General features: G+C 35.8%; 1 protein-coding gene across 1 annotated transcript in view; it reads right to left on the bottom strand.

The window, feature by feature from the left end:
- Pgm2a (phosphoglucomutase 2) overlaps positions 1 to 21024 on the bottom strand; it is a 92912-nt gene that overhangs the window by 37839 nt on the left and 34049 nt on the right. The window contains exons 2-3 of the mRNA XM_068377141.1: positions 9617 to 9784; positions 3417 to 3505 (exon numbers count right to left, since the gene is read on the bottom strand). Of these exons, the coding sequence (XP_068233242.1) occupies positions 3417 to 3505; positions 9617 to 9784 (257 nt within the window). The remainder of the gene's footprint in view (positions 1 to 3416; positions 3506 to 9616; positions 9785 to 21024) is intronic.

Below are 21024 nucleotides of genomic sequence, written 5' to 3'. Positions count from 1 at the left end.
CTTCAGCTCCTTGAGCCATAAGAGTCTTCTCTGTGTCTTCCGAGACGTCCGACATATGTTCGTCATCTTCAGAATCCAGGCGGCACTCGTGCATGGACTGAGCCATGACAACATCAGGTTCCACTGTAATTTGGACAGTGGGAATCACATCCTTGGGTACTACTGAATCAGGGGAGGCCTTAGGGAACAAGAGTGACCTCATTTCTTCAGTGGCCAAGTACGGTCCGGTGGCATTCTTCTGGAAGCCACGCACCCACTTGCGTAGCTTCTCCCGAGAAGTGTCCCTGACCTCCGCTGAGGGAGGGTTATGGAAGGCATCAACTAGTTGAGCCTGGCAGACCGTACAATCCAGTGGGTCCCAGAATTTCAGATCCCCTTTCTTGTTAGCACAAGGGGCGTGAGTCCTGCAAGCCGTATGCCCGTAGAAGTGCGGGCGTTTCACAGCGCAGAAGTCGAAGTCACACTTCATCTGCTCCTCCTGTGGAAGAAAGAGAAAATGAGTATGGGGGAGTCATAAGAATGGTTCTTAAGCTAAGTTAAGATTAATCATTAATATTAACTTAAAGAAAGGATGTGATGCATAGAGATTGAAGTAGTAAAGAGAACATACTCCATGCATCTCGCCCGTCTGGCTACCGCAAGCATTATCCCTGGGTAATCCGAGATGGCCGAAGGCACAGGATAGTATTCCCTGAAATTCCACAGGGCAATGGAATTCCATGGAAAACCAAGGATAAGTTTGGGACTGAGATCACTCAGTCCCTAATTTGGGGAACTAACAGGTCCCTTAGGGTAATTGCTTCCGGCAACCAGCCGCGCTAAGATGCACGCAGCATGCTGGAATATTGAAGAATGCAAAGGGACAGCATGATTACTAATAGAACAGTACCAAGGCACTGATCTAAAGAGTGTAAACAGGCTATCTGTTTGCAGTGTAGGGCTATCAGTATACAAGTGATAGCTAGGAGAAGGGGGTGCAAGTATCCTTGACGCCTCCGGGAGGTTCCGGCAGACCTCCGGCACGCCGGAGGCCGCTCCAGCAGAGTTTCTGGCATTAGGACAGACAAAATGTAAGTCAAGAGTAAAGCCAGGGTGGCGGCCTCCGGCACAACGGCGGCACGCCGGCAGGGGAGCGGCGGCTCCGGCGGTCGGAGGATGCCGGATTGGTGACTGGGATAAGGATGGTTATAGCTGAACCCGGTTTCCGGCAGTGAATGCCGGCACTCCGGTGGCCGACCGGCAAGCGGACGGTGAGGCTAGGAGGAGGAGGAAGGCCGTCAGCGGGAGCCGGCGGCGGTCGACAGTCCCCCGGCAAGCGGAGGGGCTGGCGGCATGAGGGTAGGGGAGAGTCACCAAGGTAGGAGGCAGGTATCGCCGACAGTGGAGGCGGCAAGGGACCGGCACCCGGATAGAGAGAGAGACAGGGGGAGGGATGTAAGAAGTCCAGTCATGGAATCCAAACATCCCCCCCTGAGAGGGTGTACCCATGATAGAGGCAGGCTCTATCACCCAGGAGCTGGGGTCGCAGGGGACCGGGGGCAGGGTAGCCCAAGGGAGGGCTAGGGGACACCCAAGAGAGGAGAGACCTCCACATGCAGAACGCATCCAGTGGCTAACCCCATAGGACACTATGAAGGGTATATGTACCAGAGCGGACTGCACAAGGAAGCTCAAGGTAGCCCTATCACTCCACCCTAAGGAGGAGTTGTAGGACAGGGGACAGATGGGTATAGACTAACCTAAGTGTAGGCTAGGCTATACAAGAGATAGGTGGGGAGGGGAGAAGAGAAGGGTCTTCCAAGGAAGGGGTTCTGTACCAGAGCGGCCACTAGGGAAAGGGAGGACAGTCCCTAACCTAAGATAAGGCCGTCAGGCTGAAACGGTGCATGGGTACAGTTTCAGCAGGGGACAGAGTAACCTTCCAAAACCTAACCTAGAACAGGGCTAAAAGCCCTGAACTAGGAAGGATAGAAGACATATCGCTATGGCAGGACGGTCATAGACTATTCCTAGCCATAGAGGAAGGGCTAGCCTAACCTCACTCTCGGACGCAACCCTAAGGGGGGGTCATTCCCTTAGGGAGGACTGAGAGGCGATGAATACTCCATTAGACACTTGATCCCCTTACTCAGAAAGGAAATCAAGGCTAAACAGAGGGAGTGCCAAGGCAGGGGATGAAGGAAGCATATAGGGGTCCTACGAGGAGGTTAGGTTAGTTAGGGACACTAACTAACCTATCCCCTATATGATCCCTGAAGGCGAAAAAACACTTGCATCACGGTCGAAAGTATTGTAAAATAATGCCACTATCTTCATAACTTAGCCTAGGATCACTAATAAAATCATGCATGAACACTTATATACAGGCGCTCTGGCCTGGGGGCTATAGTAGCCGACTGGTATGAGGTCAATCGATGACCGATAAAAAGCGTCGAAACACGATATAAAAGTTCCTAGCTATGAAGACTAAATAAACTAATGTATTCGATTAGTAAATAAGGCCGGAAGCGTTGTTGTGGCTAACTAAATAAGGCATGCATAACAACAACGACGCCATAAAATGGCGGGTCCGGTAGAGGCACAGCTCTGCCACAAAACAGCAATTATCTCGGAAAGTAATATTTACTTTACGGTCAGAGCTTAACTAAACAATACTGGAACCTTGTACTCAACTTTCCAGAAGAAGGCGAGGGTGAAGGTACCGACATTACGTAGATGCAAAGCGATAAGTAAAGCACAGGGAAAATCCGTCTAAGTAGGGCGAGCTACTGAACAAAGGATAAAGACGGACGTGACGTCATTTAAGCAATGGCGCCCGTTTGTTTACGTCTCGAGTATCAGTAGTAGCCACGAATGAGATTAGCTATGGAACGGCTCCCAGCTATTCTCAACCCTTACACACCGAAGCATTAACTCTGTTCGGGGTGTAGATAGCTATGTGGCGCGTTAATACATGCGTCCCCTGTTGATATACGATGTCTTAAAAGGGAAACCTTTAGGATACTCGCTCCAGAAGTTAGAATTCTCTGGGAATATCTTAGTAGTTATTTACCCAAGGAAGCTACCAAAAAGGAACCTTCCATCAGGACGCCATGGCTTGAGCCCAAAAAAAAAAAAAATATATATATATATATATATATATATATATATATATATATATATATATATATACAGTATATATATATATATATATATATATATATATATGTATATGTATATATATATATATATATATATATATATATATATATATAGTCAGCCATTTTCTCTTTATCGTATAGGAAAGGTGAACTATAAAACTAGAGAGAGAGAGAGAGAGAGAGAGAGAGAGAGATCACATACACTTACTTAAGCTATTCCAATCTGTCAAGTTGCTTTCAAGATTCACGAATAAAATTCAATGTCTTATGACTAACCTGTGACTGTTATGTCTACTGTCATAGCCTATAACAACGCCTTTCGCTCTGGCCTCAGGATTAACATCGTTCAAGTACTTCCCCAAACCCTGGAATAAGGAATGAAAAATAAATTATTCAACATTATTGATATATATCAAATTATAAATCACTCAAAATTTCATCATGCTAAAAATCTGATTTATTCTGACAAAATGTTTTTATTATAACTGAATATGCAGTAGGCCTACTATTCTATCTAATTTCTCTTCATCTTGTTTTGTTAAATTTTTTATAGTTGATATACGAAATATTTATAATCTATTCTGACAAAATATTTTGTTATAACTGAATATGCAGTACACTCAGGCATACTATTCTATCTAATTTCTCTTTATCTTGATTTTTTAAAGTTTTTATAGTTTATATAGGAAATATTTATTTTAATGTTGTTAGTGCTCTTAAAATATTTTATTTTAATCGTTCATTACTTCTCTTGTAGTTTATTTATTTCCTTATTTCCCTTCCTCACTGGGCTATTTTCCTTGTTGGAGCCCTTAGGCTTGTAGCATCCTGCTTTCCAACTTAGAATTAGTGTTGTATCTAAGCAAGTAATAATAATAATAATAATAATAATAATAATAATAAACATAATAATAATAATATGCGTATAAAATCACAGATACGTCAGTCCTCTGAAGAAGTGTCCCAAAACTAGTCAGGACTTAATCTTATATTTCCTATTTCAATTTCCCTTTGATTTTTTATTGCGTATGTATGTATGTATGTACACACACACACACACACACACACACACATATATATATATATATATATATATATATATATATATATATATATATATATATATATATATATATATATAATACAGTCACAAAAGCAGTTCAAATTGTAGTAATAAACACGGTCTAGGTATACCGTGGTAATAATATTGGCCTTGGTAGTAACCAAAGTGTCAAGTTCATTTTGTACCTTCCCAGAATACCACCGTCAAGCGAGCTAACCCGAAGGCAGAGTCAAGTATCAATGTAGAAAAAAAAAAGAAAAGAAACAAAACTAACAAGATATTTGAACATTGAGCAGTGTTCTTTGTTATATATATATATATATATATATATATATATATATATATATATATATATATATATATATATATATATTAGTTTTTGGTACTGTAGGGTCTATTATTATCATTATTATTATTATTATTATTATTTGCTAAGCTAAAACCCTAGTTGGATAATCAGGATGCTATAAGCCCAGGGGCTCCAACAGGGAAAATAGACCAGTGATGAAAGAAAATAAGGAAATAAACTATATAGGGTATAAGAGGTAATGAATAACAATATAAAATATTTAAAGATCAGTAACAACGTTAACACTGAACTGTCATATATAAGCAATGAAGAGATAATAGTGTGCCTGAGTGTACCCTCAAGCAAGAGAACTCTAATCCAAGAGAGTGTAAGACCATGGTACAGAGGTTATGGCATCCCCCAAGACTAGAGAATAATGGTTTGATTTTGAAGTGACCTTCTCCTGGTAGAGTTGCTGACCATAGATAAAGAGTCTCTTCTACCCTTAACAAAGTGAAAGTAGCCACTGAACAATTACAGTTAAGTAGTCAACCGCTTCAGTGAAGAAGAATTGTTTGGTAATCTCAGTGTTGTCTTGTGTATGAGGACAGAGAAAAATGTGGAAAGAATAGGCCCTACTATTCGGTGCATGTGTAGGGAAAGGAAAAAAGAGCCGTAACCCAAGAGAGGGGTCCAATGTAATACATTCTGGCCAAAGAACCCAGTAACTCTTTAGCGGTAGTATCTCAACTGGCTGGTGCCCTGGCCACCTTACTACATAAAGATGTAGCTGATATCACTCTAGTTATAATATTTACTGGGTTATCATCTATAGCACTAAATATTCATAGTGTGGCCATTTCAAATGGAAGAGATGGAGCTCCCACTCTTATTACAATAGGTCTGGCATTTTGAGTACAATAGCAGGATCATAACAAATAGGACATTTCCTGTTTTTCCAAGACCCTTCTCCAGTGGAGAAACATAGGGCCCCAAGATCAGCATCGTAAACAAGGATTTACCTGGGTGATGTCGAACTGTTTACAAGTTGCTTGTTGTTGTTGTGGAATGTCTTATAAACAATATTGAGTTCAAACTTTTTAAAAATTCCCTTTTGTTGAACAGGCTGATAAAAGTCTCATTCTATAGTTTATTATATATGATCAATCTGTAATAAAGTTGATACTGATCTTGGAATATTTTATATTTTTCATTCATTACACACACACACACACACACACACACACATACACAAAGAATTTCATATAATTATTATTATTATTATTATTATTATTATTATTATTATTATTATTATTATTATTATTAGCTAAGTTACACCCCTAGTTGGAAAAAAACAGGATGCTAAAAGCCTAAGGGCTCCAAACAAGGAAAAATAGCCCAGTGAGGATAGGGAAAAGCCAAACAAATAAATTACAAGTAATGAAAAATTAAAATCACATATCTCAATAATAATAATAATAATAATAATAATAATAATAATAATAATAATAATAATAATAATAATAATAATAATAATAATAATAATAATAACACAAATAACCGTCAATCTAATGAAACCGTTATGTCCAACATAACAGCATTTTAATCCTACCACATATGTAGCTTATTAGTCCAACATGAAACTAAGCGAAACTTGATTCAAATTCTGATGAGGAATTTGACTCAAATGAGCTGCAAGGCTGCCCTGTTGTAACACTTGTCTAATACATTAAAAATGTGTTTTTAAGATTAATGAACACATTCCAAGCATTTAAAATTTCTATCTTTTCCTATAACTACTATTTTAATGTTTTCATAATGATTACGTTGAAATTTCCAGCCTTAATAACGTGGTCTTTAAGTCTTCTATGTTTTGAAATAACGGCTAAACACATATCATGCAAAACAACGTGTAGGCCTACAGTTTAGCAGTAAAACTCTATCGACTTTCTATAAGAGCTATTATATACGCATTATTATTATCATTATTATTATTATTATTATTATTATTATTATTATTATTATTATTATTATTATTACCAATTTCGATTACTTCTGGGCACACATGCAATAACTATGAGTATTTGTGCGTCATTTCATATTTATTCAATGTAATTCGCAAATTAACCTCACAAAATGGTTTTAGTCAAATAAAATCAGAGGGGGTAATCTTGACACAGAGGGGGTACTTTGAACATGAGTTAATATTACAAGGGGGTACTTTGAACATAGGGGGTAATAATAACTATTTATACCGGTCCCAAAATCCATAAATTTGAGTGGAGATGCTGCTATTTAAAGAGGAATTCATGCTAATTAAAGAGGAGTTTGTATTGATCAAAGAGGTGTTGATGCTAATAAAAGTGAAGTAGATGCTAATCAGAGAGGAATATTATTGATGCTAATCAAACAGAAATATCATCGATGCTAATCAAAGAGGAATATCATTGATGCTAATCAAATAGGAATGTTACTGATGCTAATCAGAGAGTTAATACCAACCAAAGAGGAGATTATACCAATCAAAGGGGAGTTGAAACCAATCAAAGAGGAATTGATGCTAATCAGAGGCATTAATACCACTCAAATAGGAATTGATGCTAATCAAAGAGGCATTGATACCAATCAAAGAGGAATTGGTGCTAATCAATGAGGCATTGATACCAATCAGAGGAATTGATGCTAATCAAAGAAGCTTTGACACCAATCAAAGAGGAATAGATAATAATCAGAGTCGTTGATATCAATCAAAGAGAAAATTGTGCTAATGAGAGGCGTTGATATCAATCAAAGAGGAGTTGATACCAATCAAAGGGTCGCTGATATCAATCAAGGAGAAACTGATGCTAATCAAAGAGGAGTTGGTGCTAATCAAAGTAGATATTATGCTAATCAAAGAAGAGTTAATGTCAATCAAAGAGAAATCAATGCTAATAAAAAGAGTTGATATATATTAAACAGGAGGTGATACTAATCAAAGAGGAGATGACGCTAACCAAAGAGGAATTGATGCTAATCAAAATTGAGAAGACGCTAACCAAATTGGAGTTGATGCTAATCAAAGAGGAGATGACGCTAACCAAAGAGGAATTGATACTAATCAAAGAGGAGATGACGCTAACCAAATTGGAATTGATGCTAATCAAAGAGGAGATGACGCTAACCAGAGAGGAATTGATGCTAATCAAAGAGGAGATGACGCTAACCAAAGAGGAATTGATGCTAAACAAAGAGGAGATGACACTATCCAAAGAGGAATTGATGCTAATCAAAGAGGAGATGACGCTAACCAAAGAGGAATTGATGCTAATCAAAGAGATGACGCTAACCAGAGAGGAATTGCTGCTAATCAAAATTGAGAAGACGCTAACCAAATTGGAATTGATGCTAATCAAAGAGGAGATGACGCTAACCAGAGAGGAATTGATGCTAATCAAAGAGGAGATGACGCTAACCAAAGAGGAATTGATGCTAATCAAAGAGGAGATGACACTATCCAAAGAGGAATTGATGCTAATCAAAGAGGAGATGACGCTAACCAAAGAGGAATTGATGCTAATCAAAGAGATGACGCTAACCAGAGAGGAATTGATGCTAATCAAAATTGAGAAGACGCTAACCAAATTGGAATTGATGCTAATCAAAGAGGAGATGACGCTAACCAAAGAGGAATTGATGCTAATCAAAGAGGAGATGACGCTAACCAAAGAGGAATTGATGCTAAACAAAGAGGAGATGACGCTATCCAAAGAGGAATTGATGCTAATCAAAGAGGAGATGACGCTAACCAAAGAGGAATTGATGCTAATCAAAGAGATGACGCTAACCAGAGAGGAATTGATGCTAATCAAAATTGAGAAGACGCTAACCAAATTGGAATTGATGCTAATCAAAGAGGAGATGACGCTAACCAGAGAGGAATTGATGCTAATCAAAGAGGAGATGACGCTAACCAAATAGGAATTGATGCTAATCAAAGAGGAGATGACGCTAACCAGAGAGGAATTGATGCTAATCAAAGAGGAGATGACGCTAACCAAAGAGGAATTGATGCTAATCAAAGAGATGACGCTAACCAGAGAGGAATTGATGCTAATCAAAGAGGAGATGACGCTAACCAAAGAGGAATTGATGCTAATCAAAGAGGAGATGACGCTAACCAAAGCGGAATTGATGCTAATCAAAGAGGAGATGATGCTAACCAAAGAGGAGTTGATGCTAATCAAAGAGGAGATGACGCTAACCAAAGAGGAGTTGGTGCTAATCAAAGAGGAGATGACGCTAACCAAAGAGGAATTGATGCTAATCAAAGACGAGATGACGCTAACCAAAGAGGAGATGACGCTAACCAAAGCAGAATTGATGCTAATCAAAGAGGAGATGATGCTAACCAAAGAGGAGATGACGCTAACCAAAGAGGAGTTGGTGCTAATCAAAGAGGAGATGACGCTAACCAAAGAGGAATTGATGCTAATCAAAGAGGAAATGACGCTAACCAAAGAGGAATTGATGCTAATCAAAGAGGAGATGAGGCTAACCAAAGAGGAGTTGATGCTAATCAAAGAGGAGATGACGCTAACCAAAGAGGAATTGATGCTAATCAAAGAGGAGATGACGCTTACCAAAGAGGAATTGATGCTAATCAAATAGGAATTGATGTTAACCAAAGAGGAATTGATACTAACCAAAGAGGAGATGACGCTAACCAAAGAGGAACTGATGCTAATCAAAGAGGAGATGACGCTAACCAAAGAGGAAATGATGCTAAACAAAGAGAGGACGCTAACCAAAGAGGAATTGATACTAATCAAAGAGGAGATGGCGCTAACCAAAGAGGAATTAAAGCTAACCAAAGAGGAACTGATACTAATAAAAAAGGAGATGACGCTAACCAAACTGGAATTGATGCTAATCAAAAAGGAGATGACGCTAACCAAAGAGGAATTAATGCTAATTAAAGAGTCGTTGATACCAATCAAACAGGAATCAGTGCTTTTCATAACAGTTAACACTGTTGTTGCTCTAAAGATAAAAAAAATCTGTATTGAGTCTTACAATAAGAAAGAGCAGACGATGCTAACGACCCAATTGAAAGCGGATTCGATGCTAACCGATTATGCTAACCTGTGATGTCTGAATGATAACCAGGTCGTTCATGCGTCCGTAGCCAGCGCCCATGCAGCCTCGGAGACCCGCCGTGCCGAACATGAGCCTCTTCAGCATGATGCTCTCTAGGGTCGCGTGATCCTTCTCCTCCAGGAGACTTTTGATCTCGTCTTGGTTCGTCTCATTCTGGAAAAAGTGGAAAGTTTTATTATTGGTTTGTAAAATATGATTGCAATGAAAGGGTCTTGATATTAGTGTAAGCAGATTATTATTATTATTATTATTATTATTATTATTATTATTATTATTATTATTATTATTATTATTTATTAATCATCATCATCTCTTAAGGATTTTTTTAAAAGATTTTTAAATCCTTCATATAAATATTTATATTTTCTTCCGTACAATGTAACCGGATTATTGATTGTTGAATTTAATATCTAATCTGAAAATATACTTATAGGCCTATATACATAAGCAATATATATTCATATATATATATATATATATATATATATATATATATATATATATATATATATATGTATACACACACACACACACATATATATATATATATATATATATATATATATATATATATACACACTGTATAAATATATATAAATATATATATATATATATATATATATATATATGTATATATATATATATATATATATATATATATATATATATATATATATATATATATATGAATAAGCTTACGACCACTTCGTTCCTCGTCAGTGAAAAATAAAGTTTATTTTATAATCAAAGAAATTATAAAGCCGCTAAGAGAATGGGGGACTGAGAAATGTAATATGTAGAAATATCTGGTATTTAAGTCCAGCAGAAATTTTATTTTAAAAAGATAAATTCTAATGATATATAAAACACTCTTCAAATATAAAACAAAATGACAGCAAATAATCATTGGGTATCGAATAAGTAGTAACTGAAATAAAAGCATTCTTTTTTAAGTAATATACTCGATGTTTATATTCTGTAATTATAGTAGGCCTACTCCATATAGGTAAATAAACTAACCATTCACCGCTATTTACTAGCCTGAAGCTAAAGAAAATAAGAAAACTAGGAAAACAAAAGAAAATAAATAATCTTTTATCCCATCTTGAAAAATTGAAGGTTGTGAATCGGAAAAATCTACTCTTTCCACCTTACCTATAGTTCAGTAGATACGGCTGAGAGAGAGAGAGAGAGAGAGAGAGAGAGAGAGAGAGAGAGAGAGAGAGAGAGAGAGAGCTCATGGGTTAGATAATGTTGGTTGATGATAAATATAATTCCTTGTGCAAAGAGGAAAATTATTCAATAAATTAGTCACATAGGCCTATGCAACTACCAGAGAAAACTCCCAGATTCATGAAAGTAAGTAAGAAGGGAATATAGTCGATAAAAACTAACATGGCTGGTACTTGTTAAGATAGACTAGAGAAAATAACTATAAACAACACTCCAAAATAAAACCATTGTTCTCTAGTCTTGGGTAGTGTCATAGCCTCTGTACCATGGTCTTCCACTATCTTGGATGAGAGTTCTCTTGCTTGAGGGTGCACCCAGGCTCACTATTCTATCATATTTCTCTTGTTTTGTTAAATTATTTAAAGTTTATATATGAAATATTTATTTCAATGTTGTTACTGTTCTTAAAATATTTTATTTTTCCTTGTTTCCTTTCCTCACTGGGCTATTTTCCCTGTTGGGGCCCCTGGGCTTATGGCATCCTGCTTTTCCAATTAGGGTTGTAGCTTAGCAATTAATAATAATAATAATAATAATAATAATAATAATAATAATAATAATAATAATAATAATAATACCAGGCAAAACATCAATGAGATAGCGAGTCATAGGGATGCTTGGAGGAGTTGGACCAAACTGATTTTAAAAGATTGCATAATGTGGTCAACCGACGGAGGACCAGTAACACCCTCATATGTTCATGATGAGAGAGAGAGAGAGAGAGAGAGAGAGAGAGAGAGAGAGAGAGAGAGAGAGAGAGAGAGAGAGAGAGAGAGAGAGAGAGGGTCACATGAGCTTAATCCTGTCTACACAAAAGACGAAACACCGAACATGACATTACAAACAGGGACTAACAGAGCTAAGTAAGGTTACTTAGGATGAAGATACAAAAACAAACATCTAAACAATATATAGATCCATAAAAACCATAAAATGTTTTCCAATGTACTGACTCATAACGTGACATGGCCTTCAAGTACAGTATTATTTGGTTAGACCGAGTCTGCACAGCAGACAAGGAAACAATAGAACTTTGGATGACTTGGTTCTCCTATTCATAAGGGAATTACCCTTTTAAATTCGAAGCATGTTCTCGTACCTTTGAACAAATGGTTACATTAGTTCCTGTTAATATAGAGATAGTTAGGATTATGACATCAGATTTGTGATTCAAACTTAGCACAGTTTTTTTGTAGTTTCAAGACTGTGAATGTAGCAATAGCAATAGCTACTTTTCTCTTGGTAGGATAGAAGAGACTTTCTAGCTATGGTAAGCAGCTCTTCTAGGAGTACACTCCAAAATCAAGGCATTGTTCTCTACTCTTAGGTAGTGCCATAGCCTCTGTACCAGGGTTTTCCACTGTCTTGGATTAGAGTTCTCTTGCTTGAGGGTACACTCGGGCACACTTTTCTATCTAATTTCTCTTCCTGTTGTTTTGTTAACTTTTTTTATAGTTTATATAAGAAATGTTTATCTTGATGTTACTGTTCTTAAAATATTTTATTTTTCCTAGTTTCCTTTCCTCATTGGGCTATTTTCCCTGTTGGGGACCGTGGGCTTATAGCATCCTGCTTTTCCAACTAGGGTTATAGCTTAGCAAATAATAATAATAATAATAATAATAATAATAATAATAATAATAATAATAATAATGTGTGCTATTCTGCATACAGAGAAATAAATGACATACTCTATCCATAATGTATCATTACATATAACATATATTCTTTGTCAGAAGTAACTGTAGAAATATGAAATGAGTTTATTAGAACAGTGAGTCTAAGGCAAATGGTTAATGTAAGTGTGACCGGAAAACTCAAAATTATTTCATTTGATTTGATTCGTGTAAGAGGGAAATGCCTTGCTGTTGCGCTTATAAATTATATATGGGTAAAAGAGGTTGGACAGCATAGGAAGCAGGAAAGGAAGTAAAGTAGATAGCGCACATAGGGGCCAAACAACTCCCCAAGTGCATTACCCTATAATGTCCATTAAAGTTTTGTATAATCTTTTAAAGTATTTAATTTATCTAAACTATAAGAGATATTACTCGAGTGCCATATGTGGATGAGATCATGATGAGGGGTAGATGGAGATGGTTTGGGCATGCTCTTCGCACTCAGATTAGTTCACCAAACTTTTAACTGGGCTCCACGAGGCACTAGAAGAGTAAGAAAACCCAGACCTACATGGCTGAGGACTATGAAACGCGAAGAAGATGATGATGAATGGAGAAGTAATGATTTAAAAGCTCATAATAGAGACGACTGACGAAATCTAACCGAGGCCCTTTGCGTCAATAGGCGTGGGAGGAGATTATGATGATGATGAATATCTTATTACAGGATTCGCGTAATTAAAGATTCATTAAATGATAATTTTCAATCCGTAAAAATAAAATTATTCAGTATATTAAGAAGCAGCTGCAGATTTGAAAAAAAAAATGAATGGGTGTTTATTTGCATAACTTTTCACTGATATCACCCAGCTGTGGGTTTTGCATTAATGAACTCAATTATAAGATCAGTTATTTGGACTATTATTATTATTATTATCATCATTATTATTATTATTATTATTATTATTATCATTTGCTAAGCTACAACCATAGTTAGAAAAGCAGGATGCTATAAGCCCAGGGGCTCCAACAGGGAAAATAGCCCAGTCAGGAAAGGAAACAAGGAAATAATAAAATATTAGAATTGATTCTAAAGGTAAAAGCGTATAGGCCTACACAGATAGATAATTGAAACAAGGAAATAATAAAATACTAGAATTGACTCTAATGGTAAAAGCGTATAGGCCTACACAGATAGATAATTAAGTAGATAGATATAGTAGGCAGACGGATAGATAGATGAACTGCATACCATATTTATAAATTACTGTATTTTACTATAAGTTCTCAGGCCTCTCCAACTCTTTTTTCGAGCACGGTTCGTCGAACGTGGTTCGACAGACAAACGTTTGAAGTGATGTTCAAACGTGTGAACGGAATATTTGGTTGTCGAACACGCTCGTCAAACGGTTCGAAGAAAGTCTGTTCTCACCTGACTTTTATGAGCGGGGCTTCATTGTCCACAAACCTTATGCATTTGGGTCTGACTCCACCCCTTCGAACGGTTTGACAACCAGGTTCGACAACCGGGTTCGACGAACCTTTCGACCGTTTAAAACAGCTTTATTGTAAATTCCAGCTTCCTTAGACCCATGAGATGAAAATATTTTCGTACAAGAAAATCAATAACAACTACAACGAATACAGCTATTTCTGGTCCACTGCAGGACAAAGGCCTCAGAAATGACCTTTCAAACGCGTCTTTGTATGACAGTCTATACCCGCAAATTTTCTTAGCTCGTCAATCCATCAACTTCTCTTCCTTTCCCTACTTCTTTTGCAATCTCTAGGGCCCAGTTCTGTTATTCTTAATGTCCATCTATTATTTCTCATTCTTATTATATGTCCTACGCATAATATATATATATATATATATATATATATATATATATATATATATATATATATATATATATATATATATATATATGTATATATATATATGTATATATATATTACATATATATATATATATATATATATATATATTATACATATATATATATATATATATATATATATATATATATATATATATATATAAACAGCTGACTTATATCGAACAGAATTAGCACCGAGAATAATAACAACAACAACAATAACAATAATAATAATAATAATAATAATAATAATAATAATAATAATATGAAGAAGAATGTAGATTGCCAGTGTTCTAAAAAGGCATTGAAGAAAAAATCATGATGTCTTAGAAGACAATTTATCTTTTGATGCAAAAAAAAAAAAACTAAACAATGCAGAAGAAATGGTCCTCGTCGTTGTCTACACAGTGATAGAATTAGCTATCCTCTCTAAACGAAATTCAACCCTTGACATTTTCAAAGAAATTTGCTACGAGACCAAACCACACACACATACAATTTCTATTATTATTATTATTATTATTATTATTATTATTATTATTACTTGCTAAGCTAAAACCCTAGTTGGAAAAGCAGGATGCTATAAGCCTAAGGGCTCCAATAGATAAAAAATATCCCAGTGAGGAAAGAAAACAAGGAAAAATCAAATATTCTAAGAACAGTAACAACATGATCAAATTTATACAGTATGTTGCAATCGATTTAGCCCACATTGATAACCACCTGCTCCTTTCCATAATACAATAACCATTTTTTAACTTCTCAATGTTTATCGAAACTCGAGCACATTTTCAACGGCTATTTAAAATAACCGACCGGCCGTCAAAGATGCCAAAACTCAAGGTGATTTCAAAGGCAAATGTAAGCAGATGCAAGCAATTGCATGTCTCTGTTCCTGACTGTTTATTTATGGTTAAACTTTAGTCTACAGTTATTTCATTCATATACAATAATGTTGACAAGATAAAACTAGTAGGCCTATGTCTACATTTGGTTTCTAGATAAAGAGTTTAATTAGACCTATGCTGTAGTCAATATTTGACTGGTACTTTATATTAATTTCAATAACTTTAATATTATAATAATTTTAACAATAATGATAATAATTCTAATCTATTATTATTATTATTATTATTATTATCTTTTGCCATTCCTCCCATGATTTATCGTCCTCTATATCTATTGTGTATCGCCGTGATCACCAAAGCTGTACTAGTCAAGGCCACCCATACTAGGTTGGTTGCTGTGAACGATCAGACTAAACTCTCCCACCATCACCAATCCGCAGTGGCCAGCATGGTGATGAAAATTGGCCAAACCTCAGACGTGAATAAAGATATGACTGAGGCCTTTATTATTATTATTATTATTATTATTATTATTATTATTATTATTATTATTATTATTTGCTAAGCTACAACCCTAGTTGGAAAAGCAGGATGCTATACGCCCAGGGGCCCCAGCAGGGAAAATAGCTTAGTGAGGAAAGGAAACAAGGAAAAATTAAATATTCTAAGAACCGTAACATTAAAACAAATATTTCCTGTAAAAAAAACGGCTGCATTTGTTGCTGTTGTTGTTGTTGTTGTTGTATATCTATAAGCCTACATCCTGACAAAAACGGCTCCCATCAGTCAACCTCTATCAAGAGCTGCACACTGTCCCCATTGAAGAGGCAAATATAGGTCACTGCCGACCTTTGCCACCAGCAACGATAGTCTTTCTCTGAGAGGTAAAATATTGATCCAGCATGCTCCTTCAGACCACAGTTCCGTAAGGAGCTTTGCGTTAAAACAATGCGATAGATAAGTCTAAGCCTAAGGTTTGAGTCACTCTACTAAACTTTATAAAAAATGAAAGCAAAACTCAATCATAGGCTATCCATTCATCTAACTCTGTCCTATCTATTTTCATTATTTAATGACCTATAACTCCCGTATCCTATCTAAGGTGAGCAAAAGGTGTTTTCTTAATAGAAATACAAACTTATTTACGCTCTCTCTCTCTCTCTCTCTCTCTCTCTCTCTCTCTCTCTCTCTCCACACACATATATACTATATATATATATATATATATATATAGAGAGAGAGAGAGAGAGAGAGAGAGAGAGATGGTTGGCAGATAAATAGATCATGGGTGAAACAAGTAAGGCAGCAGGGTCTCAGCAAAAAGTTTAAAAGAGAATGGGGTACTGAAAGCTATGCAACAAAGGGTGTGGTAAAAAGAAGGAATATGTTAAAAGGTATATGAAGTGTTCTGAGTTGATTTTGTCACATGAAAAAAAAAAATATTAGATAAATACACTACGGGAAAGCGTCTACAATTCAGGATATGCAAACTAGGAAGTGTTTGCTAAGAATGGAGGAGCTATAGCAATATAGAAGCATACCAACAGTAAGCTGTATTAACCCTGGATAGGTATGCTACTTGGACACCCCTTTAAGGGTATACTCGGTCGTGAACGACCCCGACTCCGAAAAAAATTCAGGAAAAATTTAGATATGCATCAATCTGTATTGTTTGACTTGCTAAAAATACTTCAAAGAATGGTAAAGACTACTGAAAATATAAATGATACCCATCTACAAAATAACTATTTATTGGAAATATATTAAAAATTTAAGTATACAAAAAAAAGACTTGACGTAAATATTCACAAAAAATAGAAATATACATATACACATAAATCCCTTTAGGGACACCTTCTTAGATGACAAAGCAACAGCGTGTAATTGCTGGAAATGAGTTGGACCCATAGAAGTTAAGATCTGAAATGAGAAAAAAAGGGTAAATTTTTTTGGCCAAAAAAATTTGCCCAAATTTCATGAATTTTTTTGGGTACCCAAATGAAATAGGAAGAGGCTAATTTTTTTATAGAATAAACTCATATTATCCTAGAACAGAAATACATAATAAAATGTGCACTAAGATGTAATTTACTGTTATGACAGGGGCGAAATCTAAAGGTCATTTTTTGACGGCCTAGTTCACAATGTAAATTTCTTATGAAAATCATTGTATCTCCTATAAAAGATGATATTTATGCATTAAATTATACCAAAATATCACGAATTCTATACAGAACAAGAATATATAGAGATATGCCAACTTACCTTTCGGGTATGTCAACAAAATGGCCGCAGACCGCAACAACTCGTACAGCCCAATCTACTACTTGGAATGAAGAATGGGGTTGCAAGCTCCATATTATCATCAACATCTCTTTTTAACTCCATTAGAAGTGTGTTGATGACATCCATGCCGAGGGAATACTGTCTGCTGGCCATTATTGAAGATAAATTCAAAATAAATAGAAAAAAAATCAAATTTGCAAAAAACCCCAAAAAAAATCAGAAATTAGCATTTGAGGGAAAATGGACCTCATGGCAATATATGGCATCTAAGCCAAAACCAATGTCATGCAAGTGGTAGACACACCATCCACCCACACTTTCCAACTATAAAGAACCAAACAAGTATCAACACTGTTCGACAATTTATAATTATGTAATAACTTTGCTGTTTGATCACTTACCCCTATAAAGGTATTCAGGGTCGAGGTCGACCCCTGGGAGGGTAAAAAACGGGGAAGGAGGGAAGTTAGACGAAAATCAGTCCTAAAGCAGACAATGGCATGTAGACTAGTCACCCCTTGCAGGTCGATCACTTCCATATTCGAGACAGCTGATGATTTATGGGGAAAAAACAGGTTTTGAAAATGCTGTAGGGGTTGCAAACGACCCATCATACCTTTCCAGGGTTAAGTTGTATATTATAGTTTGCAGTGTTAAATGCCCCAGTGTACTACACAGTACACACCAAGGTGCAGATATCCTAGCAAATAACACACGTTTAAAATATCATGGTAGACCATACACTAGGCCTACATACAAATGTTTCAGTGTGTAGCGCAACTCCTTTGGTTGTGGTAGACATGTCATTTAGCACATACGTTCCAGTAACTTACATACTATAGTTCAAATAGCGTGACGTACAGAACATGTCATGATGGACTGCACGCTATGGTATATAAATAAGGACAATGCCCTAGAGACTGACCATATTACACATGATCAGCGCCCAAGCCCTCTCTCTACCCAAGCTAGGACCAAGGAGGGCCAGGCAGTGGCTGCTGATGATTCAGTAGATAGACCTATAGGCTCCCACAACCCCCCCCCCCTCCCCCATTTTTAGCTCACAAGGATGGTGAGGATGCAGCGGCTAAAGGAACTAAAGCGTCTGAGCGGGACTCGAACCCCAGTCTAGCAATCACCAGGCAAGGACGCTACCTCCAGGCCGCCATATATATATATATATATATATATATATATATATATATATATATATATATATATATATATATATATATATATATATATATATATATTCTGCCAGCTGTATTTTCTACTGCAAATACCTAATTAAACAAACAACAAATACAGCCCATTTCTAATCCACTGCAGGACAAAGGGCTCAGACATGTCCTTATTCATGTCTGGGGTTTAGCCCGTTTTCATCACCACGTTGCCCACTGCGAACTGGTGATGTTGGGAGACTTTAGTCTGGTCGTTGACAGTAAACTAAAGTATGGGTGGCCCTGACTAGTACAGCTTTGCTGATCATGGCGATGCACAAACTATTTCACCACGTTAAGGTATCCCCACATGTTATAGTAAATAGCGTAGGAGGTGAAGGCTATAACAATTTGCTCCCTAACTTTAAAAATCTTATACCAAAACTACCAATATTTCAAAATGCCTGATTACATCTGTCTCCTAATATACCTTGAGACAAAACAAGTTAAACAACCAAATCTCAGTCAGAGTGAGCGTGGATCAACAGACAAAACGCCACGCCACACGTGTGCGTTATCTGCCATTACGTCATCGTGGATAAAGTTCTATCTCGTCTCGATAATCGGGAACTTTTGACTTGCGATAGTGAACGTAGAACATTTTTAGGGGTCCGATATGATAGTGAGGAAGAATAATGTAAGGTTACTTAAAATGTGATACATCTTACTGTCTCCGTATTTTGAATGTGAGCGAAGTTTAATTCGAGGGGTAACCAAAGAAAAAAGATATATTACAGGTTAGAGCAGCCGATAAAAAATATTCAAATAGTTACTACCAGAAGTAGGCTAATGGATAATAAATATTCATAGACAGACAAAAAGGGATAATGATTTTTTTATAATTAAAAATCAATTAATCTTTGAAAGAACTAAAATGAAGGTTTTAGCAACCGATAAAAAATATTCAAATAGTTATCACCACAGGTTGGCTAATAGATAATAAATATGCATAGAGCCAAAAAAGGATAATATTTTTTTACAATTAAAAATCAATTAATCTTTGAAAGAACTAAAATACCCACAAATCTTTCTAAAAACAGACGAACCATAGTCTTACAATAAACCTAGTCCAACAAACTATCTCTTCACGGATTTGGAACGTGATCATAATCTATACATTTTTAGAATAATTTTCCTTTTTTCTAGCTGATAGGAAAGATGGGTGATAGAAGATTGAGAACAGTTAGCTAACAATGTTAGTGAATAGTTTGGAAAGTTAATATTAGGAAGAGTGATGTAAAGTGTAAGCAGAATCGAGTCAGATTGAAACTTCGCCTGTTGACCATCAGTTAATTTGTATTTTTGAAATACCTGACTCATTGCATTGAAGAGCAACACTTGTGCTCATTAATGTTTTCCACAACCTCAGCAAGACGTTATTATACTATCAGACTGCATGTTGATTAATTTTTGATAAGACAGACTTTTCTACACACAATATATATATATATATATATATATATATATATATATATATATATATATATATATATATATATATATATATACATATATATAATGTGTGATATATATATATATATATATATATATATATATATATATACATATATATATATATATATATATATATGTATATATATATATATTTATATATATATATATATATATATATATATATATATACATATATATATAATGTGTGTATATATATATATATATATATATATATATTGATAACTATATATATATATATATATATATATATATATATATATATATATATATATATATATATATATAACTATATGCGTGTATGCATAACAAATGCAGCAGTTTCTAGTCCACTGCAGGAAAAAGGCCTCAGACACGTCCTTAACTCTAGGGTTTAGCAATTTTCATCATCACGATGGCCACTGCAGATTGGTAATGGCGGGAGACTTTAGTCTGATCGCTCATAGCAAACCAACCTAGTATAGGTGGCCCTGACAAGTAAAACTTTGCTGATCAAGATAATACACAAACCCTTTCACCACGTTAAGGTATCTATACTAATATCAAACCACGAATATCTCTTAAAATCAAATTACAAATATATGTCACGCTCAGCACATCAACCCTAGCCTGGTATCGGACAATGTCCCTTGCACAGTGACTTGTCCATTCAGCTAAAAATAGATAGGATTTATTAGACAAGTCACTGCCCACTTATCATTATATGTGATTACCCTTCAGTTGCCAGTTACTCATAAAGATTAATATATGGAACTAAAAAAAGAAAGTGAATTAGTATTAAAATATCCCACATACGCCAACAACAACACCAAAGAACCTTATGCTCAACTGAAG

The sequence above is a fragment of the Palaemon carinicauda genome, chromosome 7 (assembly GCF_036898095.1).
Source record: "Palaemon carinicauda isolate YSFRI2023 chromosome 7, ASM3689809v2, whole genome shotgun sequence".
Classification (NCBI taxonomy): Eukaryota; Metazoa; Arthropoda; class Malacostraca; order Decapoda; family Palaemonidae; genus Palaemon; species Palaemon carinicauda.
This window is presented reverse-complemented; position numbering and strand designations above follow the sequence as displayed.